Raw genomic sequence first — 26,837 nt, 5'->3', positions numbered from 1 at the left:
GGGTGACAGACGTTTTGGCATTGCAGCAGCAAGATTGTGGAATTCTCTTCCTCTTAACATTAAATCTAGCCCCACACTGCTTATTTTTAGAAAGCTACTTAAAACATGGTTGTTTTCTCAATAAACTAACTAGCAACTTCAGATATAGAGCTCTGCATCTGTTCTCTGAAACACTGGTAATAGACTTAGCTCCCAGCGCCGAGATACCCACGGGTAATTGCTGCGCTTTAAAAATCACAAAAATAAATAAATAAATAAATAGCATTTTTTGCAATTCTTAGTGTTTTTTGAAACATAACAGCAGTTAATATATCTAAAATCTTGACATTAAAATCACAATTATTCCAGGCGTCTGCAAGGTTACCTAAAAAGAGATGTGATACAGAAAAAGAAATATGTATGAAAAATAAGATTCATTTATGGCCAACCTTGAAGCCAGAATTGGTATGTGTGTGGGCACGCAAAGCGCATATTTCTTAAAGTGGAGTTGAAGAGGTGACGTGACCAACGAGTTGATGAAATGCTAGTATTACATTTATGCAGAGCATTCGGTGCAATCGCTAATCAATTACAGATGAAAATACAATGTTTGAGTAGCGTTGGCAGCACGAGATTTTGCAGATTTTTAGCCATATTTTATTCTATAAAGAGATTGAAAAGTATGTTTGAAAGTCTGCTTCACAGAGTAACTCCAGTGGTGTCGTTTGTCTGGGTTCAGGTAAGGAAATAAGCTGAGAGCACATATTAGAGGTAGAAGGAGATGATAGTATCAAGGCATGTAAAGGGGAAGTATTGGATATGGAGGAGAAAGTAGTGCATAGCAAGAATGGGCTTCGGAGATTGCTAAGCTTAATGGTTAATATTTTAATTTATATGAATTAGGAAAATTAAACGACGATTGGGCCTGTGGGAAATCAATGTGGGAACAATTAAGTATTAATTGATGAACCCATAACAAACCTTTCTTCCGCCAAGATTTCCAAAAGATGGGCTTATTATTAATTTTGATATGTACATTATGCCAGATAGAACATTGAAGAAACTGATCTAGGGTAGAGAGATTTGAAATGAAAACCGGCTTTAGCAGTTTATAAGTATTTTGGGGATAGGAATAAACCAGGAATGAAGGCCTATGTGTAAAAGGCAAACCTCCGGGGAAAAAAATGGTTGGATGAACGGTTTTTTGTTGGATTCCATAGAAATGTTGAGGTCAGAACAGATGTCAGCGTGCCTAGTGGGTGTCTGGAATATGAAAGTAGATTATCCACCATAGGTATTTTTTATTGAAAGTAAGTAACTTTTCCTTTGAGGTTATACCCCATTTCCTAAGGGAAAAATAATAAGGATGCAGTAATACCAGTCCTAGACATTACTGCACCCATTGGCATTGAGATAACTGGGTGCAGGAGTTCTCACTGCCTTGATTTCCAGAGGCACTTCTAATAAATATGAATTTGTTCCGTGCCACTTCGCCATCTGCCAGCCTTCACGATCTACTGTAGCCAGCAGCATGTTGGGGAGCATTGAGGACTGTGGAATCTACGAGCCTCCGCGATCTACTTTGGCCAGAAGCATGTTAGTTAGCGTGGAGGACTGGGCCATCTATGAGCCTCCACAATCTACCATGGTCAGCAGGAGGTTAGGGAGCCTAGACTAATGCAGTCTTTATGCTCTGCCGAGGCTGACATCGTGTTGGGGCGCTCGGAGGACCACAGCAGCTCATACATGGTCCTCCATGTTCTGCAGCTCAAGCTTCTTTTATTTTTTCATGATGTATTTCACTTGGTTTTGGAAAAGAGGTTGAAGCACTGTTAATATTTGTTTTGAGCTATGCTGTAAAGGTATACTTCATCCTGAGTCAAGGATATCACATATTTGAGTCCATTGTTGGTGAGGTTTTACATTACTCCGACTGAGGAGGAGGTGAAATACGTATGAGCCATTGCACATGCAAGCACTTCAGTAACTTATAATTGTTCTATTTTGTTTCATCTTCTAGTGAGACGACATAAGAAACTGAGATATGTTTGCAGTGGTGAGTATGTAAGAGACACAATTCTGCACGATTCACTTCTTACTTTGTATATGTTGTATTTTTTGCATTTCATTTTTGTCTACCTTGCCTGAAAATGATGATTTGTTCTTACTTAAAGCACATGCATGCACTTCTGAGAACAATAAATGCCATAGCACATTAGGTGTTGGTTTCGCTGTGGCTGGGATTCAATTACTGGGATCTTCAGAAATATAAAAATGCTTGTAAGTACAATGGGATGCTATAACTCTAACATCATGTGTCTGTTGAATTAGAGTTGTATTATCAATTCTATTTTGATAACTGCCAATTTCGCCTCGGAAAAAGAAGAATATGGGGTCTAGTGGTAAAACTTAAGACATTGCATCCAAAAGACTTCTCCACTTCACTAGGTCGTGTTGTCCAGAGCAAATCACCTTTCTCCATATGCCAAAGATTTCAGGTAACTAGAAGTGACGCCAAGTACTGTTTTGAGCTATAATGGAAATCAATATATTCGCTTAAACTTGTATTCTCTAGTCTATCTCATTGAGTGACCACTTTGAAATGAACTAGGAAAGATTGGGCCTGTAGTACAAGCAAAATGTACCTTTAAAGCTCCAATCCTTGCAGTAACATGGATGGCTTGTAAGATTTCCAACTAATAATTTAGCCACAGGCGCATGGTTTTCCTGATTTTCTAAGAGATATCTTATTCTTCTACATATGGAGGATAAGAAGTCAAGCCTGGCGCCATCGGTGCAACCCTGGTTAGCAGAACGTGGAAAGTGGGCTCAAGTTGAAGACCGCGTGACCCGATGTGGTGTTGGAAAGGAAATGCCCAATACAAACTGGGACGCTTTCCTGTTCGCACTGGCCCCCGAGTCAGACAGGAAACCCCATAGAGACTGATAATGTGGCTGTGAGTGCAGAAATATATATATGTTTTAAAGTTTCAACACAACTCGTTAACCACATTCCTTACAAAGTCATGGGCCCAATGGATCCCTTTCGTCTGCTCGCTCCATGCAGTTGGGGAATTGACTCCCGCAGTGCGGGTCTTCAGGAATCTTTAAGAATGCTTTATGGAAAGCATATATAATTACTGGCACTAGACTCATTTTCAACTCTTTTTGGTAGGGAAGCCACAACCATATCTATCGGAGGCCGTCAATAGGTGGACGTGCAGGGATAGCGTGTACATGTGTCTGCTAGATTTACCATTGGGCGGTTTTAAAACCGGTAAAGTAAAGGGCATGCAGGTGATGCAATTTAAAAAAATAATTTTAAGACCTTTATTTTTTATTTTTACATGACATTAACCCGTTCTGTGCTCCCTGGTGCTGCACACGACCGTTGGCCAACGCAGCCCCTCCCACACCGCAGCAGAATGTTCACCGCGGTAAATGGGTTAAAACATTAACATCACAGCGTACAACAAAATGTAATCCCCATTAAGGATGGAATAGTAATGCTTGGGTCCACACATCTCTCGAGATCCACAGAAGTGTTAGTTTACCTCACAATACCATTCAGGACTATCATTTAAGCTATTTCGCCTTGGGTGTGTGCATGTAAGAGCCAGATTTCCAGTCACTCACTCTCCTTAGGATCCTGCCCCCCATATCACTACCAGGTGATGCAATGTAAAGTGTGAATCTTGGTTTCAGCTCCTTTCCTGTTGTCCCACACTCTGTCATCAGGAGGTCCTCATTGAAACCAATCTACTTGACTACATCAAGGAAGCCAGAGTTCAACTTAGATTCTGAACCACCGAGCCCCGCCCATTATTACCTTTACCCAAAAACTGATAACTGACAACTGCACGCAGAAATCCTGAAATGAGATAAAGGTGCTGTAAGGGGTCCTCGGTCTAACTGTGGGAATGGATGCTGGAGAGGGGTTATCAGCAGCACAACACAATACTTAACATTTCAACATTTAACAGTGTAAAATACCTGGGACCACTTTTTCTTTGGTGGGGGGGCTAAATCTTGCACCCCGCCTCTCTTCTGTCGTTACACTTTCCACACTAGCTTTTAAGCAAATCAGCGTTTTGCTTTGTACGAAGCACTTCTGGCTATATAACTGGAGGGGAGGGGAGGGGAGGGGCGGGCCGGGTGGCGACCCGGGAAATAATTTTTCTCTATAATCTCATTGTTCATAGTTACAATATCAAGGATATATCTCTGAGTGAAACAACGTTCTGCACTATATGACACACTTTTCCTTCACTGCTTATCCCCCCATACTCAGGGGTGCATAGGGAGGGTCTACCTTGAGTGAAATAGGCTGGCATCGCTACTGTAGAGAGCCACTCGGGCTCTCCACTACAATGTTGCTTTTCCCCCACGCACGCACGCACAACCCCGGGGCGGGCTCGCGCCGGGGTATAAATAAACAAGCGGAAGACCGCTCGTGGTCTTTCCGGCTAACTATCACCCAGTGTCTGTGTGCCATTATTATCCCCAGTATACCAGCACGTGGTAGGCCTCACCTACCCCATTACATTGGCGACGAGGCGGTCGTATGCCACGCGTGCCCACCGCCTCCTGCACGTCCTGCTGTGTGTGCCCTGGCTGCGGTGCCCAGCCGCTCCTGCTCGCTGTGCCCTGAGACCGAGACCCGCCCACGCGTCACACGTGAGGGTGCGCCTTCAGCTGGCGGGACTCGCGGTGCTGGTGCGCAGCCTTCGCCTCCTGCGGGTGAGTGATCCTTCTGCCCCGCCTGCGCGCGCTCACCGCGCCCCCCTCATCTCGCCGGCCGGCGAGAGTCAAGACACCGGCAGGACCACGTGTTCGCGGCCCGGAGCAGGCCCGCCCCTCCCTCTCCTCAGGCAGCTCCAGGAAGACGCCTCTGCTGCGTGTGCGCGCAGGGCTCCGCGCTGCTCTCTCTCTGCCTCGTCACTTTGGCCCTCGGCCCGAACAAGCATTGGCAACGGCAATTCCGGCCTGCTACAACCTGGAATAAGGGACACTTTGGAGCCAAACAAGCATTGGCTAAGGCAATTCGGGCCTCGCTCCTGCCTGTATTGAGGGATATTTAGAAAGCCTGCAACCCTGTAGTCAAAACATATCAAGGCAAGGAGAAGACACTAGATTCAGTCACTGCATCCAAGGGCACTAGATAGCAGCAGACCCACGCCACGACCCCGGAAAGCACCATACCTCCTCACACACAGCGTCACCATGAGTCAGGACGCCGGCGCAGCACAAGACGGCGTTGTCCAGCCGCCGCCACCTGCAATCATCCCACAGGCCAACGCCCAGGCGGGAAACCAGGCCCCTGCCGGGCCCACTACTCCTGCTCAGCCTGCCCACCTGCATGCCGGCGCAGCGCCCATCCCGCCATTCAGCGAAACGTCGGATCCAGCAACGGCCGCTCTCCGATGGAGGGCGTGGGTCGGACGCCTCAATCTTTACTTCAAGGGAACTAGAGAAACCGATGGAACGGTGAAGAGATCACTACTCATCCTCTATGGGGGACAAGAAATCTACGACCTATTCGAATCGCTCCCAAACACCGGATCCGAAGACGACTATGACGCCGCGGTCGCGGCCCTAAACGCCCACTTCGACCCACAGCTAAACAACGACTTCGAGAAATTCAAGTTCAAGCGCGCCTGGCAAACCGAATCTGAATCCGTTGACATGTATTATGCTCGGCTCCGTCGCCTTGCGAGCACGTGCCCGTTCACAGACCCCAGGGAAGAAATCAGGGATCAGATAATTGTCGGATGTAAGTCAAAGCTACTAAGAAAGTTAATCCTCAGGCAGCCAGGGATTTCGCTCGACGAGATCCTCGTCCTGGCCAGATCACATGAACTGTCGGATGCGAGGGCTGAAGAGATGGAGGTGGCGTTGCGCACTCCAGTCATCGCTCCAACGATGGCGCGAACCCCGACCATCAAGGAAGAGCGAGTGGACGCCATTCACCGGCGATTCCCACCGGTAAGGCAGCGACAAGGCCCTCCACGGACCAACCGCTGTGGGTACTGCGGAGAAGATCACCCGACCGCCGCCACGTGCAGCGCCAGAGGCAAGACATGCCTCAAGTGTGGGCGCCTCAACCATTTTGCCGCCGTCTTCCGGGGAGGCAAATTCAAATCAGCAGGGCCACGTGCTCGTGCGGTGACGCAGCGGATCCATCAGCTATCACTCGATCAAGAGCACCCCCCGCCGGACACCGAAGCACAAGACCGTCGGCCCAGGTACGAGGACGATGAAGATGACGAGGTATATATCGTCTCCTACGTCAGCCGAGCATCTACGAAACGAAGGCCGCCGCCCATGTGCTCCATTACCGTGGACGGGACGAATGTCAACGCGGTGATAGACACCGGAGCGTCCGTCAACGTCATGGACTCAGAGCAATATGACAGCATGTCCCCGAAGCCGACGCTGACACCGTCCACGGCAAGAATATACACTTATGGAAGTACGGAACCGCTCCCTCTCCGAGGGGTAATACAAACCACAGTCGTCAATGGGGAATACTCCACCGAGACCAAATTCCATATCACAGAAGGCAAGAAAGGCACCCTCCTGAGTTGTCACACCGCGGAAGATCTAGGCCTGGTATTCTTCGCCAACCAGGTGCACCAGGCACACGCGGATTTCATGCTAAAAGACTTCCCCGAGCTGTTCAAAGGCCTCGCCAAACTCAAAGGGCGGAAGTTCAAACTTCACATAGACCCCACCGTGAGGCCCGTCGCACTCAGGCATAGGCGGGTGCCCTTCAATCTCCGGCCACAAGTAGAGGAGGAGCTGCGGAAGCTTGAAGAGCTGGGGGTGATTGAAAAAGTGTCGGGACCGACACCCTGGGTCTCCCCGTTGGTCGTCGCCCCCAAACCAAAGCAGCCAGGAGCCATTCGCCTATGTGTGGATATGAGACTCCCGAACACAGCAGTCAAGCGCGAGAGGCACATCACCCCCACCATGGAGGACATCATAGCGGACCTCAACGGGGCGAAGTGGTTTTCGAAGCTGGACCTCAACTCCGGATACCACCAGCTAGAGTTAGAGCCAGCCAGCCGATACATTACCACCTTTTCGACGTACGTTGGGCTGCGTCGCTACACCCGGCTCAGCTTCGGCGTATCTTCGGCAGCCGAGGTTTTTCAAAACGCCATCCGTGAGGTGCTGTCAGGACTGACGGGTGTCATCAACCAGAGCGATGACATCCTTGTCTATTCATCGACCCTAGAAGAGCATCACACCAACCTGAGAGCGACCCTGCAGAGGCTTGCCGACAGCGGGCTGACCTTGCATCGAGCCAAATGTGCCTTCTACCAGGAAGCAGTGGACTTCTTCGGGTACACATTCACCAGGGAAGGCCTCAAAGTGGACCCAAAGAAAGCGGAGGCGATCAAAGCGGCCAGCACACCGAGGAACCCAACGGAAGTGCGCAGTTTCTTGGGCATGGCCACGTACTGCGGCCGGTTCATCCCGAACCTGGCTGCCATCGCAGAACCCCTCCGAGCTCTCACCCGCACGGATCAGAAGTGGGACTGGACCACGGCCGCAAACAAAGTGTTCCAAAGCGTCAAAGCCGGTCTTCTGGACAATACCACCATGGCCTACTTTCAGCCAAGAAGGAAAACCGAACTGATTGTGGATGCCAGTCCCGTGGGACTAGGAGCCGTTCTTTTGCAAGAGTATGGTCCTGAAGAATGGAGACCAGTCGCCTATGCCAGCAAGGCGCTGACAGACACGGAAACCAGATACGCACAGATAGAGAGGGAGGCCCTGGCCATCAAATGGGCCTGCCAGCATTTTCATCTCTACCTCTGTGGACAGGAATTCACCGTGGTCACGGACCACAAGCCTCTCCTACCCCTCTTCGCTGGAACCTCAAGGCTAGCTCCTCCACGGATCGAGCGGTGGGCCGTCCAGCTACAGGGCTATCGCTTCAAAGTGGTGTTCCGGCCTGGCGCTCATAATCCCGCCGACTACCTGTCACGGCATCCGGACGTCGCCTCACAACTGCCGTCCAGCGAGGACGGAGAGGAAGTGGAGGAGATCGTGCACATGGTCACGCAAGCCACGTGTCCCGACAACATGACCCTTAAGGAAATTGGGGAAGCCACAGCGGGAGATGAAACCCTCACGAAAGTCTGCCGAGCCCTCGAGGAAAATCAGTGGGCCCGTTTCCTCGATGGCGCCTCGAGCCTCCGTCCCGAAGTCAGCCATGCGAGACAGCAGCTCTGGCACATTCGCAGTGAACTCAGTGTGGGAGAAGAAGGAGTGATCCTGCGAGGACACCTCCTCGTCATGCCGGAAAGCCTTCAACAACGCGCATTAGGCCTAGCACATGTGGGACACCAAGGCATGGCAAAGACGAAGGCGCGCCTACGCAGCAAGGTGTGGTTCCCAGCGATGGACAGCCAAGTGGAGGCAATGGTACGGTCCTGCCATGCATGCACGATCACCGGGGGCGAACCCCTTCCAGCACCAGTGATCACGGAAGATGCGCCCCGGGCTCCCTGGACCCAACTCAGTATTGACTTTGGCAGCTTCCCGGACGGAAGGCAGATGTTGGTGCTGGTAGACTCCTTCTCGAAGTTCCCCATCGTGGAAGTCATTGCGTCCACCGCTTTCCCACACGTCAGAAAGGTGCTAAACAAAGTGTTCGCAACCATGGGACTTCCTGAGGAAATTAAGTCAGACAACGGCCCTCCCTTTCAAGGGCGAGAGTTCCAATCATACCTAGAATCTCTCCGAATCAACCATAGAAAGATCACTCCGCTGTGGCCTCAAGCCAACGGAGAAGTGGAGAGACTGATGCGGACCATAAACAGAGCCCTTCGGATAGCCGTAGACAACGGGGAAGATCCGGAGGCAGCACTGGATCAGTTTCTAGGAGCCTATCGGCAAACGCCGCACTCGACGACAAAGTGCGCCCCAGCTCACATACTGTTCAAGCGGGCCCCCAGAGACGGCATACCCACGGTGAGCGAGTGGATGCCGGCAGAGAGAGATACAGAGGCCACGCAAGCCAGGAGACTGGTCACCAATGCCAAAGCAAGCCTGCACCGCCACGCCAGAGAGCCGGGCATCCGAGAAGGTGACGCAGTGGTCGTCAAGGATCGCTACCCAGGATGGAAGTTTCGAACACCGTTTGAACCAGAGGTGTGGAGAGTCGAAAAGGTGCACGGGACAATGATCACGGCCAGGAGAAATGGGCAAACCGTCACACGAAACGTATCCTGCTTCAGAAAGGCAACCGAAGCAGCCGTGGGACACCAGCGAGCGGAGGAAGTGGCAGAGGAAGAGCTGATGCTGGAAGAGCCAAGCGGCCCTAGGTCCCCGAGTCCTCTGCCAGGACCGGCACGCGGAGAGAGTCAACCGAGGCCAATGCCACCCGGCCTCGGCACCGAGCGGAGTCAGCCAAGGGCCTCTGAGTCGAGTGAAGATCCGAGAGCAACCCCGGCCGGGGCTGCCAAACCATCAGGGATCCGGAGTCGTCGCTACAGCCTGAGGCCCAATCCGGTGCCCAGCCAACGGCTGAGGGACTTTGCATGGACATCTCCGTGAACTGTCATTCGAATGTCCGAGGGCAGAAAGAACTAAAACAAAGGAGGGATGTAGAGAGCCACTCGGGCTCTCCACTACAATGTTGCTTTTCCCCCACGCACGCACGCACAACCCCGGGGCGGGCTCGCGCCGGGGTATAAATAAACAAGCGGAAGACCGCTCGTGGTCTTTCCGGCTAACTATCACCCAGTGTCTGTGTGCCATTATTATCCCCAGTATACCAGCACGTGGTAGGCCTCACCTACCCCATTACAGCTACAAGCAAAGAAGCCTCAGGAAGCGCAATGAGAGTGAGCCATCTAAAAGGTAGGGCACTGTCAGTGCGCCCCCTGATGGCATTCCTCTGGAGGGGGGAAAGGAGGTCCCTGTCAGAACCCTCACTCCCCGATTGTCCACAATAACGCACTACGAGTCAGGAAAAAGAAGCAGAAAGGTAAAAGGAGCTTCCTGGTCCTTCATTAACGCGATTGCGGCACTCTAAGATGGCCGGTGTTAGCAGTCTAGTGTTTCGCCTCTTCGCCACCGCAGCTCAGATGAGGCGCGCTCTGTCAACGAGCTACGCACTTCACCGAGGAATTTGGCCAGAGCGGTAGCGTTAATCTTGTGAGCAGAATCCTGACGTGCCTGAGACAATATTTTTGGAAAATCTTGCCAATTCGATATTCCCCAGGCGGTTCGCCGCAACAGACGTGAGTTCCGTGTAGAAAGTATCGAAGCTGAGGAGAAAGGTGAGAACTCCACTCCGACTCAGCCGTTGCTGAAGAGAGCCGATAACTGTAGTTGATAAGTGAAATTTACTAAGACATTATATTTGACTGGAGACAATGCAATGTAAACATGAATTTATCTAAAGAATAGAACGTACCCGAAGGACACGAGTGATAGCGCCAGTCCTAACAAAAGAAGAGAGATATTGGTTAGTTACAGAGAGCAACAGAAAGGACATCAATGTAATGTAATGGGAATTTCTAAACTGTTGAACTTACCTGAAGGTCACTTGTGATAACGCCAGACCTAATTAAGGAAGAGAGACACAACATAGTTACAGAGAGCAACGGAAAGAACATATCTATGAAAAGCAAATCCTAGTATATATATATAAAACGATTCCAGTCAATAGAGCAATAGTAAGTACCTTAATAAATATACATTAGTGGTTCTAGGCTAAGAATAATATAAACACTAACCATCTTTGTTTAATTGAACAGGAATAGGCCAAGAAGAGTGAGCGAAGGCGTAGGATAATATTCGAGCCATTAGTCAGCTACGCAGAAGAGAGGCTAGTTCCTGGAGGTCAATAGGTAGGTTAGTCTTAAGTAATAAGAGTAAAAAGGAGAGTAGGGCTGAATAGGACGGAAATTAATAATTCTTTTCCTCTTCAGGTTCCAATTGTAAGAAGGTCTGCAGGTTGGACAAGGGAACAGGAACCAACCAGAAACAGTCTCTTCTCTCTGTTTGTTATTTTATCCAACATCCCCCTTCCCCTCAGGATAATAATCAAGAGTCTCGTGTTAATCGAGCTCTGGGTTGTTGATCAGGGTGAATTTGGGAAAAGGCATCTCTGTTCCTGTGCAGTCAGGTTTTGACGGAGTTTTCTCAGAATCTGACAGTCCCAGGGGCCTCCCAGATATCCCCTTGAAGGCAGGTGCAGGCACTGAGTGCACACTTGCAAGGGGATCTCTAATCCCCTTCAAAAGTGAAGGCAGGTTGCTGCCAGCACTCTGCAAACACGGAGCGGCTGAAAAGTGGCAGCTCCTTTTTTCACAGGAATGTGTTGCCCCTCAGGGCAGCATGAGTTTCCAGCTGCCCTAGGAGCAGCACATTAGTGGTAAAAGGGCATATTTTTACTGTTTGCGCAAACCATGAAAATGCACATTTACCACCCTATGGCCCCATCACTTTTCACCCCCCACAAAAAAATCCCTGCACAAAAGAGACACCTTGAGAAGACACTTGATCTGAGAGTCCAACTGGATGCACAGCTAGAAGAAGAAGCCAACTGACCCCACTAGTTGTCTGAAGGACTTATTTTTATCCCATCTGGTACCCAGGACTTGCGGGTGTCCCTCGAGCGCCAGTGGCGCTAGCCACATTATGCCCCTGAGGAACCGTAAGGAAAATGGTCCTGCTGGGAAACACTGGCGGGTCACCAAGGGACTAATGTAGACTGGTGCTTGACTCTGCTGACACATAGGTGACCTACAACAGCCAGGAGGCTGTGGGTGCTGGGTAGTGTGGCACGTAGGATATTCTTTATAGTGGCTGTGCAGCAGCTGTGGAAGGAGGCTTTCACCTCAAGCAAGAAGGTGAAGACCTGGGTTTTCAATTAGCCAACATACCCTATGGGCACACACTCCTGGCCTGTGCCAGGATACTTCATCCGTGGTAGTGCTCTTAAGAAATATACATTGCATAACTCTTTTAACACATATCATGTAACACATTACAGATCTGTATCTGATCCCCTCTCGCTTCTGACGGGAAGTCGTGTGCTCGGCCTCCTACCAAAAGACCAGCATAAGTAACTTTTAGGGTCTGCTAGTAACACCTGCCGGGGTTCCTTTCTTCACTCTTTGCTCCAGTATGCTCTCACGCTCTTTACAACAGTGTAATCCATTATTGCCAAGACAAGACCTTACCCTTGCGAGTCTTGGTAGAAAAATGGCTTGTCTTGGCCTTTGGGCGACCAACCAGATCATGAAACATCCATAGCATTCTGCAGAAACTGAGAACCATCTGGAAGAAGGTTCTTCTGCAACAGTAATCGTGTCGCCTCTCCCTCCGCTTTTGATATGGTGCACCATACCATCTTCACAATGAGGCTCAAAGAACAGGGAATGACGGGATCAGTGGAATCCAGGTTTAGCTCCTTATCCAGGGCCACTCGGAGTCTGATGTTCTTGCTCCGTATCGCCTGGATTTGGCCTAATTGCGCCTTCTCAATTATTGAACAATCGGCCTGCTTGCTTAAAATAAATCCATTCCCATTTGGCCTACTGCTATCCAAGCATTTTTATTCTATTGAAGATAATTTTCATTCCTATTTTTAGGATGTCTTTTAGTTCTTGGATGTAACCTAACCGATAGGACGTTCGCTAGTGCAATATAGTCTACCACAATATAGTGAAGGTAAGTGGAGGGTTGTAATTCTAGACTCCACATCTAAGTACCTTGAATATACAGATCACCTCAGTATGCTAAGTTTTGTTTTGTCACCCTGGGTCTCTGTGGGTTACCATTAGTCTCAGGATTGGGAGTTTGGTGTTCAAGTGTGTAGCCAGAGAAATGTAGAGTGAAGAATGTTCAATATATATTGGTGTTTTGTCGTTTTTGTATCATGCGTTGTACTTACTGAGATATGAACCATTTGAATATGCATTTCTTCTTTCCTTGTTCTTTACAGTGATCCCTTGGATTCACACTCTGCTGCAGCTGATATTTGTAATTCTTGGAGCAGCCTACTCTCTGACAGATTGTAAGTATTTAAGCCAACACTTTAGAGACATGTTGGACTTTGTATAATAATAATGCGATTTATAGAGCGCATAGCTACTCCTTACGAAGTGTCCCAGCTCTAGGATACTGACTCAGGTGAAGAGAACATTCCCCAGCGCAAGGGAAGAAACTCTGTCTGATCCAAAAAGCCAGGTTTTTAGTTTTTTCCTGAAAAACATTTCGGATGGGGTTTGCCGAATTTCCACAGGCAGAGTTCCATGTTTTGGGTGCAAGAAGGCCGATGGAGCAGCCTCCTATTCTGGCCTTTTTGAATTTTGGAATAATATCCCCTTTTGCTACAGCTCATCATAGGCTCCTAGATGGAACATAAGGTTTCACCATCGACTGAAGATAATGAGGGGCGTGAGGGGAAAGAGCCTTGTAGCAATAACAGGGCCTTTGGAAGGGGACTCTTTACCTCACCGGCTGAAAGTGTAGCGGTAACAGGGCCTTTGGAAGGGGACTCTTTACCTCACCGGCTGCCAGTGTAGCGGTCTCATAGCGGTCTCGTAGCGGTCTGAAGCATGAGCGGTGCCCAAGCTGCAGCGTTCGGGACCCCCTGAAGCCTGTTCAGATGGGACTGCGACACACCCAGATAAAGAACACTGCAGTAGTATTTTGTATGCACTCTTGATGCTTGGGTGAATCCCACTCTGGTTCCCGCCGGGGGTAGTCAATTGTCTTGATAATACTTCAAAGACATCCCCTGCAGTTCTAGCCATATTTTGTCCCTCTTTTCTTTGTCCCTTTGCCGCCTACAGGTTACTTGACGAGAGGGCTGGGAGGAATGAGGGAAGATTAACAGTGGTAGAGGCATGTAATAATGACTGCATAAATCGGAGAGAGAGAGACGAATGAGCTATTTCCTCTATTCTTATGTATTTATTTTAAAGTTTTGTATGGTGTTTAATTGAGTAGATTGTGTCCCCTATATAACCCACCAATGAACTAGACATCAGCCTTGAGCTCTATTGCTTTATTTACAGGTCCAAGCCACTCTTCTACTAATCTAATACATCCATGACACCTGCCCCTCTGTGAGAGTGTTTCTGGCTGGTAAAACCCCTGCTTGTTTTTGTTCTTGGACTGCCTTTTGTTTGCTCTGCTGCTCTGAATGAGCCTCAACAGTGGAGTCTCACTCACTGTAAGTTTCTGTTTCAGATGGACTTGAGCTGCAGCTGTCGCTACCTACCTTATAATAAGACCAGCTTTTACTCATAGTTATGAACAGTGGCTCTGAGTGGGATGTCCCTGATTTGTTTCGCTCTGTCGGCTTGTGTGCTTAGTAAGGTTTGCTGTGCATGAAAGACTGATGTTTCTCTCATTTGTATGTGACTGCATGTGCGTGGGTTACTAGCTGGGTGTATCAAGGTTTCAGGACTTTTCCATCTAAGCTTCAGGAACAACGGCCATATCCATCAGATCCTGGAGAGAGTTAAAACACAGCCCGTCTGCTCATGAACCTTCCCTCCAGAGTGTCAGCTAAACCGGCCATCAAGGCCCTGCACTGGCTCCCTGTACGCCGAAGGGTGGAATTCAAAGCCATGTGCACGGCATACAAACTAATCAACGGATCTGGCCCTGCGATCCTCAGCAGCCTGGTCACTCCCTACAAAGCATCCAGATCCCTGCGGTCCGAGAATGAGCACCTAGCCAACATCCCCAAATTCAAGAGGACATGCACTGGAGGCCGACGCTTCTCTGTAAAAGCGTCTACTGGATGGAACTCCCTCCCACGTACCCTCAGACGGGAACCCAGTTACTTGGTTTTTCGGAAAAAATTGAAGACACTCCTATTCCCTAAATAATGTCCTCCCCCTTTTCCCCCCTCATCTGGATAACAATTCTTACAGCGCAGGGATGCCCTTGGGTCACCAGGCGCTTTACAAGTCGCTAAATAATAATAATAATAATGATAACACATCTCTTTAACCCGTTGAGTGCGTTGGACGGGCCTCGGCCGCCCGACGTCAGTGGGCGTGCGCGGAGGACGGCTGGGGGCCGTCCGAAACACGCCCACTCATTAATTCCCCAGCACCGTGGTGGAATTTGCGCTGCGGTCAAGGGGTTAAAGAAGACAGTATTAGAATGCAGTAAGTTTACAAACCAGCAACCTCTCCAAACACTTGGTGACTGCATCCTTGCCTGTGAGCCTGCACTGTGATCTTCTACCTCCTGTCTAGGTTTGTGCTACACAAGTCCCTCAAACATACATACAGTTCTATCTGAAATTCTAGTGTCTCGTTTCTGTTGAAGCCAGAGCACTCTTAATGCATACATCATCCCAATACCTGGACAAGGGACCAGTATGTATCGGCTCCTTTGGCTGAAGTACCTAAGTTTGTGCTCTGGGTTTATTACACAGCAGTAGCACTCAGGTGGATGTAGCTCTTCACAGCAGTGTCTGGTGTAGGCTAAAGTGTCGGCTCAATCCTTGCATGTCACATTTATGTTCACGTTGAGCCCCTCTCACTATATGGACTGCTCATGCGCTGTTCTGGACCCTTTGTCCAGTATGGCTATAATTCCAGCCTCACCTCAGTGAGAGGACAGGCATAGCCAGCCCATCTCTGGGGTTCGTTACCTGATGAGCGAGGGGTAAAGAGGCACCAGCAGGTCATCTGTTATTATTGATCTGCCCTTACATCCACTCCAGAAGGTAGACGCCCTACATATCGTCAAGGGAAGCATATCTATAGCAGGAGAGATTTATTATTCTTAACTCCAGGTCTGCTGGCCTCCATGATATGTTGGTAGTCCTTATTCTGGATAGGACATATAAAACAAAGTGGTAGAACACCTTCTGGCAGATTAAGTTGCACGGCTCCACTTCAGGAAGGTTGCAGTGATTTGCAGGAGGTTGGCCCCCCATATGTAATGGCTCTGATGAGGTAAGCGGTGATCAGTGTCGTAACGCAATATAAAGGCCCCACTACAGGATGTGAAGAGGTAATATCACTGCGAACAAACAATGGGACACTATCGATGCCAGTGTTTACCCACGGCGATTGATGAGGTGTTTGTTTTCTTTTTAGGGTTCCCCTGCTCTCCCCGCTGTGCCCACAGCCATTTTGTCACCTACAACTGCAGGGCAGGCGGCAATATGTCTGTCGCCACAATTCATGCAGACCAAAGTCTGCATACCTGAAGAGGGGCCTGCATGTCTCCTGTATCTCACAGATGTTCATTGGCCTTGGGCTGTATGGGGCCCCTGTTGGGTTAGGGGGCTCTAATGGGGCCTGTATTACCCCTCTGATAGTGATGCAAGTGTTCCTAGTACTGTTGAAGTGTTGGCAGAAAAATGTCCCTAGCTTATTGTGTTCTACAGTTGATATGAACTTCATGCTAACTTCTTAATACATATTTGACTTTCTCTTAGGCTTCAACTTGCGATGCATGCACGTGAACGCCATGTCCTGGGGATACGCGGTTCCCATTGTCGTTGTATCCTTCATGGTGCTGCTGGTCGGTGCCATTTTGAGTAAGTAAAATAACTTGCAACTCTCAACAAATTGACTTTTTTGTAGATATTTATTTCCAATTTAGCGTATTATTGCTAAATGAAAACCCTTAGCTGGGATATGTGCAGCCACACAAAGCTACTTTGCGCGGCTTTGAGCGGCCTCATAAATCTGGGGTTAAACAACGCAGCACAAATCGCTGCGCTGTCTTACTCTGCGCAAGGCAGGTGTTCCAAGGGCGTTGCGGTGGGTGTTCAGACCCCCTTTTTTATTACACATTCCTAGATTTACAAGGACTTATAAGCCTGGGAATTTTTTCAAAATCTTACGCCTCCCCAGGTGATGCGTAACGAGGAAAAATCTTTATTTCTCCTCATTTTTCCTCTTTCCATGTTCTGCGGCACACGTAGGAAGAGGAAAAACCTCTCTGGATTGTTTTTCTGCAGGATGGTGCCCCTTTCTTGACGAAAACAATGCTGCTAGCAACGGAGGCACCGTTAGACCATGGTGCAAGGGTCCCTGCATTGGTGCTAGGCCGCCAAAACGACGCATGGGGAAAGGATAAGAGTGCACTGTGTTGGATAAATAAAGCACATTCCTGCCCTTTCCCAGTGATGCAGCGCAACAGGGTGACGTCATAAATATGCCACTAAATGCATGGTCTCTATTTATTACACCTGGTTTGCAACGTGCACATGAGGGAGCCCCAAAGAAAGAACTGAACAGTGGCTCAGTCATTGCCCCATGTTGAACACAAGTTCCCCTATTTTTAAAGTGCCCTTGAAGTCCGGCGGGAGTTTTTGTGGTGGCACAGACTGCCTCCCCTTCCATTTCACGGGTGAGATATTACGGTATTCTAGAAAGGGGCTGCGCAAACAGCGGCAGCGCGTCACACTCGATGGCCCATATGTGCAGAATTGGGTGCTAACGGCTCATGTGTTCCTGGGACCCTGATTGGCTGCTTGTAGGAAAGTGGTGTGCCCTTTAAATGTAACTCTGGCCACCTGTCCACAACTTTTGTACGGTCTTCTGTGGCACGTACCATTATGCCATCGACTCTGGTGCTTATTGTCTCAGTTGTAAAGATGGCACTGCTGCAGCCTCCATTTCCCCTGGGATTCTTATTTTTATCAATTAAACCCACTTAGGCAGAGCCTGGGAAAGGTCACGGTGGCTAATAAGTACTTCCTGTCATTGCCAAGGCAGGGAGCGCTGTTTTTCCAACGCAACCCTTTCCCTAATGCAAGGAGGGGCAAGAGACACCGCCTCCCCCCATCCTCCTTTAGACAAAGCAGGGGGTCACATGACAGCAGGGCAGCTCTCAGCTGCACCGCCGTCAGATTTTTAATAAACTCCTCCTTGGCTGATACACCAGGAGAGGCAGCGAAGAAACCCAACCCCAGCACGCATGCGCATTCTTCTGAAAGTAGGTAGGCCAATACAATTGGAAGGGCAAGGAGGGGATTAGATTTTATTGTGTACCACAGGAGTCCTCCTATCCCCCCCAGTCTCCCAGTCCGGTTACGTCTAGGCGGGAAGGCGTAGCTGTGAAGGCCCTATTTTTGTTTGAGACCACTTTAACTGTCTGACAGAAATCATGTCCTAGCAAAAAAAACGGAGAATTACGAAAACCGCATTAAGAGGTTTCAGATGTGAATCATCCTCTTTACAGCTCAGCTGCATTTGATTGGCCAACTGTTGTCTTAGGCAGGGCTTTAAGAGGGATGAAAAAACTGGGGCATCTCTCAAAGGGGCGTAGCTAATGTAATTAAGGGCATGGCCTAAAACACATAAGCTAAAATCTGTGTTTAGCACAGGGTGCCGCCCGACTTGTATTTGCTGTTTCTGTCATTGCGTCCAGATATATGATACAACAAGTCACATCATACCTATAAGAAGTCAGGCCCATTGGCTTTGTCAATGGTTGTTATTTGCATAAGATAAATAGGCAGCAACTATGGCGTGTATATAATATTGAAAAAGCGTCCACTTAGAGCCCCGGTGACACCACAACAATGTTGCTGCTGCTGAGTTTCAAAAAGAGAAGAGAAATCCAGAGAGTAAATTACTCTCTTTAAAGGATTTCCCTTCCTCTACAACACTCACCACGCACACATGGATGTCACTGCAGTCAGGAAAAAAAACGGACCACCTGTGCCAGGGCACAAAAGAGATCCTGATAGAGACCTGTTTTGAGGCACCCTTTAAAAAACTTCGGCTGCTCAGACCCGGTGAGACCCGGCCCACTTTAAGCCCTGGTCTTAGGCACCAAAAGAGTGCCTCCCTTGCAGTGCATGGGTGTGAAACTTCCGTTCACCTCCTGGAGGTGCTGTCATACCATTCCTTGGGTTATGTTTGGAAGCAGCGGCAGCAGGGTCATAGCTGTCCCAGCTTTACCTTTCAACCAGCCTCACTCCTGTAAGTTCCACCACCACATATCAGGTCCTTGTGCCAGCTCCCCCTGTGACAGTTCTCCTGTCCAGCATGTCTGCAGTCTGCTGCCCTCTTCTGCCTTTGGTTTGTGCCTCTGTTCGATTTTCTACTCGTTTTCCGCCTTCTTTTCTGCTCACTCCTGCCCCATAGTCCTGCCTCTCTTTGCTCATTCTACCTGTTAGCTTTCCTCTTTCTGCTCATTTCTGCCCGTCCTCTTTCCTCTTTCTGCTCATTTCTGCCCGTCCTCTTTCCTCTTTCTGCTCGTTGTTTACCTTTATTTTGCCTTTATCTGCTCTATTCTGCCCATTATTTTTCCTTTTCCTACTCGTTTCTGACCTTTATTTTTCCTCTTACTGCTCGTTCCTGGTGATCCAGCGCTGCAACTAAAATACTTTATAAATGATGTCACAATCCACTATCACACTTACCAATCAATACCAGGCCCATAAGAAACAATAGAGCAGCTGAATCATGAGGTGAATGAATCTAATATGTATTTGTTTTTGAGCTATAAACTATCTACAATAAACAAGACCAGCTTGTCATTTTAAAAGTTTATTTTAAAATTCATAATTGAATAATCTTTATTAACTCTCTTTATTAAATCAAACATTTAGTTTTATTAATTCAGTTAAATGCATTAAACATTGGCACAAAGTTAACTGTCAATTCAGCATTGTTCAAAATAATGAATTAAGAAAAACATAAATCTTATTCTCTAAGTTAGCTTTCTGACCTGAAAGGGAAACAAATAATAAACAGTAGAATGCTTACAATCCAAAGGAAATCGGACAGCACTTCGCCCTCAGGAACAGACCGACCCAAACCCTTCAAGAGAGCCATTTTTATATCATTTTTGCTCTCAAATTTAACTAAATGTAATATTTAAAAGTTAAAAGTTCAGCACTGTGATTGGTTGATGGCTGTCAGACCACCACAACTACCACGTCCAGGGAATGAGCGTCACCATGCCATTGTTCATTGATATAGAGTGACATTAACTTCCGAGCGTCTTTGGAAACAGTTTAAAAAGTTACATCTCTAACTTCCACCCAAGCTCGGCAAAAGTCAGCCTTGTCATTTCCTCGGCCTTGAGAAAAGAACATCCAGAGCAGTCCGTGAAAACAAGCTCCATTGTCAGAGCCACAGTTTTTTTCAAATGTCAGAGCCACAGTCTTTTCAAGAAGAAGGTAAAACAAAATTCCGCATGGAAGATTTCCAAGACGTGTACACTTGGCTCCAACTCTGCTCAGTTCAGGCTGACCAACTCTTCTTCAGAAACAGAGGCTAGGCCTCAAACCACTCTTGAGCTAATATTTAAACAAACACAAAAAGAGTGATTAATTCAGGTAAAGCAAACCCTTCTGTTACCCACCCTTCCCTGCTAGTAATTAACACTTTAATAAATGACAACTAGCAGAAACAAACAAATAAAGCAACATATAAAATTTTTACCATTCTTCATATAGTCCAGCTTTATGAATCTGAAAGAATAAAAAGATGATTAAGTGATTCACAGACAGACAATCACAACATAGGACTAACATGTAAGCACATATAATAAAAGCACATGCCATGAATGATCAGCTGCATATTAGTAGTGACAAAGGCAAAAGGACAGACATAACAGACAAAACAATATTAATCATGTGTTACAAAACAGACTTGCAAATGCAACAAGAGCACATGTAATTAGTTCCCGCGTGTTTATATGTGGTGCAAACTTAATCTAGGTTGAGTTAATCAAACAAATCATGCAAAAATTCATTAATTGATTAGTTCATGTTATAGGGAATTGAATCCACAAGTCAGAATAAAATATTTTCTGAAGCTCGCTTCATCACTGGCCCGGCTCTTCAACTGACCCGTCACATCCACAGCGCCCAGATACCCCTAGGGGTGACCGTGCTGCGCTTTACAAATGCTGCTTGATTGACTCGATCAGAGACTTTGGATATGAGTGCAGAGGAAGAAAAGAGTATATCCCTGCTAAAGCAGAGCCGGGCTCAGGCTAGAATACTCCTGGTATCCAAGACCTGCCCCATACCAGAGCTGCCCGGGAAACTCTTGAGACTCCACCAACTGCAGGCAAGCGGGTAAAGAACCGAGGAAAGATCGACCCGCCAAGAGACAAGTAAAGTTTGGCGGGTAAGAAATGAACAGTTTCTGGATAGAGGCAGACTAAACAAGAAGTGGTCATGCCAGGGGAGTCGGGAGGTTGTCAGAGGGGACAGAGGATGCTTTCTCGGTTTTCGAAGAGGTACTTGTCACTCTAACGGTCGCATTTACTCTTTCTATCATCTCTCATCCTCTCAATCTCCACATCCCACACCCTTCCCTGTCCCACCCTCCTTCTCACCCTGCCCGTCCCTCTCACCCTACCCCTCACTCTCACCTTCCCCGACCCTCTCATCTTGCCTCCCCTTTTATCCTCCCTGTCACTTTCCCCATCCTATCCCTCCGTCTCACCCTTCTCATCCCTCACCCTCTCAGTCCCTCTTACCCTGTCCCTCCCTCTCACTCCCCATTCCTCTCCCTCCCTCACTGTCACCCTCACCTTTGAAAGAGGTGTGGCGCAGCGGCCAGGGCGACTGCCACGGGAGCCTGGGGCTCACGGTTCGATCCCCGGTGCCGGCGGCTGGTTAGTCCAGCACCATGTGACTCTGGGCAATAGCTCGCTGAATCTTCCTGACGGCCCCCAGCGCCTGGACACCTCTCCGGAGATATCTGTGCGCTTTACAAATACTTGGCATTTACATTTTACATTTGCTCTTTGTATGCAACTGACGTTTCACACACCACTGTTAGACGTCTGCTGCCAGCACTCTCTTTACGCACCCTAGTTTTTCGTTCAAAAGCGATGATTGAGCATGGTGCCAGTCAAGGCACGTTTGGCCTCCTTTGCCACGGACGCCATCTGTAGTACAGATTGTGCAGGCGCGCAGAGTTTCCTGCTGCGATAAGAGGCCTTCCCTCATTTGCATGAGTTGGTTGGTCCATGCAAATGAGGACAACATCTACACCTTTGCCATGTTGCAGACGGTTAAGCAGAGTCAATGATCCTGTTTGGGAGGCATACTGTGTGTGTGCCATATATGAAGTAGTGCAAGTCATTGCCCGAGCGCTCCAGAGTGCGCCTAGAGTGGGGTGAAGAGTAATATTCTGCCCCAGCCAGCGGAGTGGAAACCTGTCCTTCCCTTCGAAGGGAGGCTGGGTCCACCACGGCCTGTAAAACGCAGTCTGGCAGCTTCAAACAGCCACTCTGTCTTTCACTCACGCGCCGATACCCGCTCAAGCAGAAGTTTGCGTCTGAACCGTGCATTTGTTGCAATTGAGTGCACTGTTCCAGTCTGAGCCCAGAGGACACCGGGTCAGTGCGCCCTATGGGTAATAAGGCCCTAGACGTTTCTCCGGTTTTTGCATAACGCCATTTTCAGAGTAGAGCTGCTTTGAAGTGGTCACTGGGAGACCTAATTACAAGCCCCTCTGTGTCTCTCTGCAGCGTGGTGCAAGAGAGACCCAACTCAAAAATGAGATTTATGAAGTCACACAAGGCCGTTGTGGGTGACCCTGAGAGGTTTCATAAATCTCGAGTAATGCTACTCAGGGCCGGTCCTAGAACTTCTGGGGCCCCGGGCGAAAGGAAAGATGTGAGGCCCCTCTAATTTGCATATAAAATCCAGCATGACTCGCGGATGGGAGGTTTTGCAGGGGTTATTCAAAAAATAAAATAAACTTACCTTCCCAGGTCTCACGTCATCTCTGCTCCTGACCTGCTCTCTTTCTTTCCTGCTTCTGGCAGGAACAGAAAGCAGGCAGCCTCCCTCCCCAATGGCAGCATTGTGATTGGTTGGGACGCCGACCAGCCAGGCGCCTATGGGGAGGCCGTTTTCTCCATGTAGGGTGCATTGGTGCCTACATGGAGAAAGGCCAGAGTGTGCATGACTGGTTAGGTCGGTCCCGGAGGGCCGACCAAACAGTCAGGGCCCTTAGCACGGGGCAAGGCACTCCTCCCCTGCCCTAAAGGAGACCCGCCTGCCCCCAACCAAACACTTCGGCTTTCTCGCAGTGTGAGTAGCAAAAACATAAAATGGTAGTTTTTGCATTTTATATTTCTACTTCTCGCTCTGCGAGAAAGCAGGGGGGTGACGTTCCTCCGCCCTAGTGGAGGAGCCGCCCTTGGTAACATCACAAGAAGTGGCATAACAGAAAGTTACACCGCAGGACTATTGATCTTATTTGGCATCTCTGAAGAGACCTAACATGGATAGCAGTAACATGGACAAAAAAATAAATATACAAATGAAATAAGTCCATATATTTTAAAACTGTATTAAATGGATTACATTTGTCACATTGGATGGAAAAGCTAGGTGCAGGTCTCACAAAGATGTATATTATTTACTCCTTGTTAACTGATTGTTTCCAGATGAGTGCATGATGCAATTTCCAGTTCTGCCTCATAAAGGGGGGGCAATCCTGTAAGGTAATGAGGGGCGGTATTGGCTGGCTAGGTAAAATAAAATGGCACAAGGGCCACAATACCTGATTTGGCTAGGGTTGCCACCTGGCTGATTTTTTTACTGACATGACCTGTATTTTAATATCCTGGCCGGTGTGAAAATTAAGAAAAATGCGGAGGTCTCTATTTTTTTCTCTGATCAGTATGTAAACAGTCAACGTAAGTTGAACGCACTTTAAAATATGTTCCTAAGCTGCTTTACATAACTATGACTAATAGTTAAACTAAAGAAAGACAGATAGGACATGTTAGAAATAATATGGATATTTATATATAAATAGTGCTCTCTAATTATCATGCTCTGGCCGTTGCAGAATCTTATAACATAAATAAGTTGCCGTTTTATTTTCTCTTTGCTTTGAACGCTTTGCAGCATTCTCTTCATAGACAGTTTCTGTTCCTACACTGTCTCACGCAAAAACAACCGTTTATTTTACTCATAGGCAACAAACATGCAAAGTAAAGAACAAGCATTCCGACTTTTTGTTCACGTTTTATTTTTGTTAAAATACATAGTTGGAGAACAGCAAAGGCCAGTGAGGATAATGCATGGAGTGCTATGTGCCAGGTGTATATGCAACTCTACATACGGTGCTATATGCATACATCGACACATTGAGCACAAAACAAACTCAAGCAAACTCAAGGCAAGTGGAAACTATGGCTTGGGGATTAAACTACTCGTTGCTAAGGCATTGGGGTGATTTACATGGGCAACAGTTACACTGCACAAGATCAAATGTATTTTTACTTTAATCTTTGGTGAGATTAAGTGATTTGCCCAGAATGACAGGATGTTGAGCTGATGCTGGGACTAGAACCTGGTCTCAGACTGCCGCTGTAGGCAGCTTAGGACACAACGCCACATCCTCTCTAGTTTAATAAAAGCCTAACAAAGGTTATCTCACTGCGAGGCCCATGTAAATACAGCCACACCCTCCAGGAAGGCCTATCATAGTTCACTCCTTCCCCAGCCGTCCATTTCTTCAGGTCAATGACCTTGCAGGGGAGGGGGGTCAAGAAAAAGGACACAGCTACTGCTGCTACCATGGAGGCTAAGGTGTCAATTGCCCATAGCCAAAATCCGGCATACTCCCACCTGCCCCCACCCACCATTGCCTGGCAGGGGAGCGGTCTAGGGCAAGACACTTCTTTGCGGCCCCAATGGGGGGCTGAGGGGAGAATGACACAACACTTAGAGCAACACCTGGCCAGAATTAAGGCTGATTGCCACACTTAACACCTTCGCCCCGCACACCATAGCCAGAAGTGTGATGGCCTGGGAGGCAGGAATGAAGCTGAGGCCCTTTAACAACCAGCCCACATGTCACACCTTTCAGCACTGGCCCATCGGCCAATGCTCTACTGCTTGCCTTCGCAATCCGACCCTGTCCCCAATTACAGGTCAAAGCTGCAAATGCAGACGGGCCTCGCACTACATGTGGGCTGCACGGCCCTGGGGAAAGGGGGCCCCCTCCCTGGGGGTTAACACCCATTAACCAGTGCTGTGAGGCACAGGGGAGGGGGGCCTCTTCTCCTATTCTTACACATGGTTGCGAAGCCCAGAGGAGAGGCAGCCCTTCCCTGGGCCACGCAGTGCTCACCACAGGCGCGAGGCTGGTGGGGAAACACTTTTGCGAGGCCCCCTGTTGATGGGCTGAGCTCGGGGCCCTGGGCAGCCACCCATGCTGCCCATGCCTAGCGCCGGCCCTGATGCTACTCATAGCAAACCAGTGGATTGCATTCCTCTGTGCCAGGAAGGCATCTCCATCAGGGCCGGACTGGGGACCAGAACCGGCCCTGGCAAAGTGCTCGGCCGGCCCCCCTCCCCCCATCCGGGAGGAGAGGGGAGGGGGGAGAGATGCACCGCGCTCTGTGACAGGGCAGGTTTTCGGCCGTTTTTGTTACAGGGCCGTTTTTGCAGCATAACGGCCCTGTAACAAAAACGGCCCCAGGGGCCCAAAACCGGCCCCCAACCATGCGGCCTACCGGGGAATTGCCCGGTGCCCTCAACGGCCAGTCCGGGCCTGATCTCCATGGGCGTTGTGTGGGTGTTCCCACACAACATCTATGAATTTTAACGCACTTTCAGATTTATAAGAAGTGGTAGACCCGGGAACAGTGGCGTAGCAGGGGGAGTGGCCCCCCGTGTGGCATGAGTTTTGGGGGTGGCTGCCCCCCCACCCTCTTTAACCAGCAGCTGTCCCGGGGCGGCACACGCAGGAATTGCCAGTACTCCCCCTGACCCCCCCCCCCCCCACACTTTTATGTTCAGCTGCCGCAAGCGGCAAATGCAGGGGCCACAACGGGTGGTAAAATGTCTAGCTACGCCACTGCCCAGGAATGCACTAAAAACCTACATCTCTCCAAGTGAGGCGTAACGAGAAGAAATATCTTTTTCACCTCGTTTTTTCCTGTTTCCATGTGACATGGAAAGAGGAAAAAGCCTTTTGTGCTGGAAGGACCTTTCTGCAAAAACAATCCTCCTTACAACGCGGCACTCTTGCACCATGGTGCAAAGGTGCCTGTGTTGGCGCGAGGCAGCCAAATGGGTGCCAGCGCAGGGTAAAAGGACAGGAATGCATTGTATCCTTCGAAATACGGCACATTCCTACCTTTTCCTTGTCACTCAGAGCAGCCAGGTGACTTGGTAAATATGGCCCTATGTGTCTGTGGAAGACGCAGTGCCGCTGAGAATGAATGAGAAGCAACTTAAAGCTGACAAAAGTGACTCCAGAAGTTATCCCGTCGGACGCGGTATCATGAACGTAATATGTACAGTACTTTAATTTATCACCCAACTTCTGTTATATGAAGTGAAAATTATCATATATTTATGGACATATTTTCTGTTTTACAGATAAGCGCTGTATTGCTTTTATAAGCATGCCTAGGAGCATTGACTTGAAAACGAATTCAAAGTATTTTAAAGAGCCCTGTCTGAAGCCTGCTCAGGGAGTGAACTTGAAGGACACACAGGACTTTAATGCTCCATGTCTGAAGCTGGAAGCCCCGCCCATCCAGGGGGTGAACAAGGAAGGCACAGGGGATGACCTTAAAGCGCCATGTCTGGACCAGGAAGTCCCGCCTACCCAGGGGGTGAACAAGGAAGGCACAGGGGAGCACCTTGACTTTTTAGGAAATGTTGTTTGATTATATATATATATACCATTTTATTTTTTACCATAATATATTTTTGGGCTGATATATTTATGCAATATTTATATAATAAATTATGTTTTTTATTTATGTGTCATGAATATATGTGTGGTATTCTATCAAATACTGAATGCGAGGATTCTTCCAACACCCCCACCCACCAACACCCTCCTCGGGACCCCCATTCATTAATCTTTTAGGAAAACTTGTATGTGAAG

At 48.4% G+C, this 26,837-nt stretch overlaps 1 protein-coding gene across 1 annotated transcript in view; it reads left to right on the top strand.

Annotated features, from left to right (window-relative positions):
* LOC147666699 (uncharacterized) overlaps nt 1-26,613 on the top strand; it is an 87,643-nt gene extending 61,030 nt beyond the window's left edge. The window contains exons 5-8 of the mRNA XM_086948955.1: nt 2,000-2,035; nt 12,953-13,024; nt 16,424-16,525; nt 26,321-26,613. Of these exons, the coding sequence (XP_086805081.1) occupies nt 2,000-2,035; nt 12,953-13,024; nt 16,424-16,525; nt 26,321-26,613 (503 nt within the window). The remainder of the gene's footprint in view (nt 1-1,999; nt 2,036-12,952; nt 13,025-16,423; nt 16,526-26,320) is intronic.
* Nucleotides 26,614-26,837: the final 224 nt, after the last annotated feature.

This window comes from Lissotriton vulgaris, unplaced genomic scaffold (genome assembly GCF_964263255.1).
Source record: "Lissotriton vulgaris unplaced genomic scaffold, aLisVul1.2 SCAFFOLD_784, whole genome shotgun sequence".
Classification (NCBI taxonomy): domain Eukaryota; kingdom Metazoa; phylum Chordata; class Amphibia; order Caudata; family Salamandridae; genus Lissotriton; species Lissotriton vulgaris.
The sequence above is the reverse complement of the archived record's forward strand: the minus strand, read 5'-3'. Positions and strand labels throughout refer to the sequence as shown.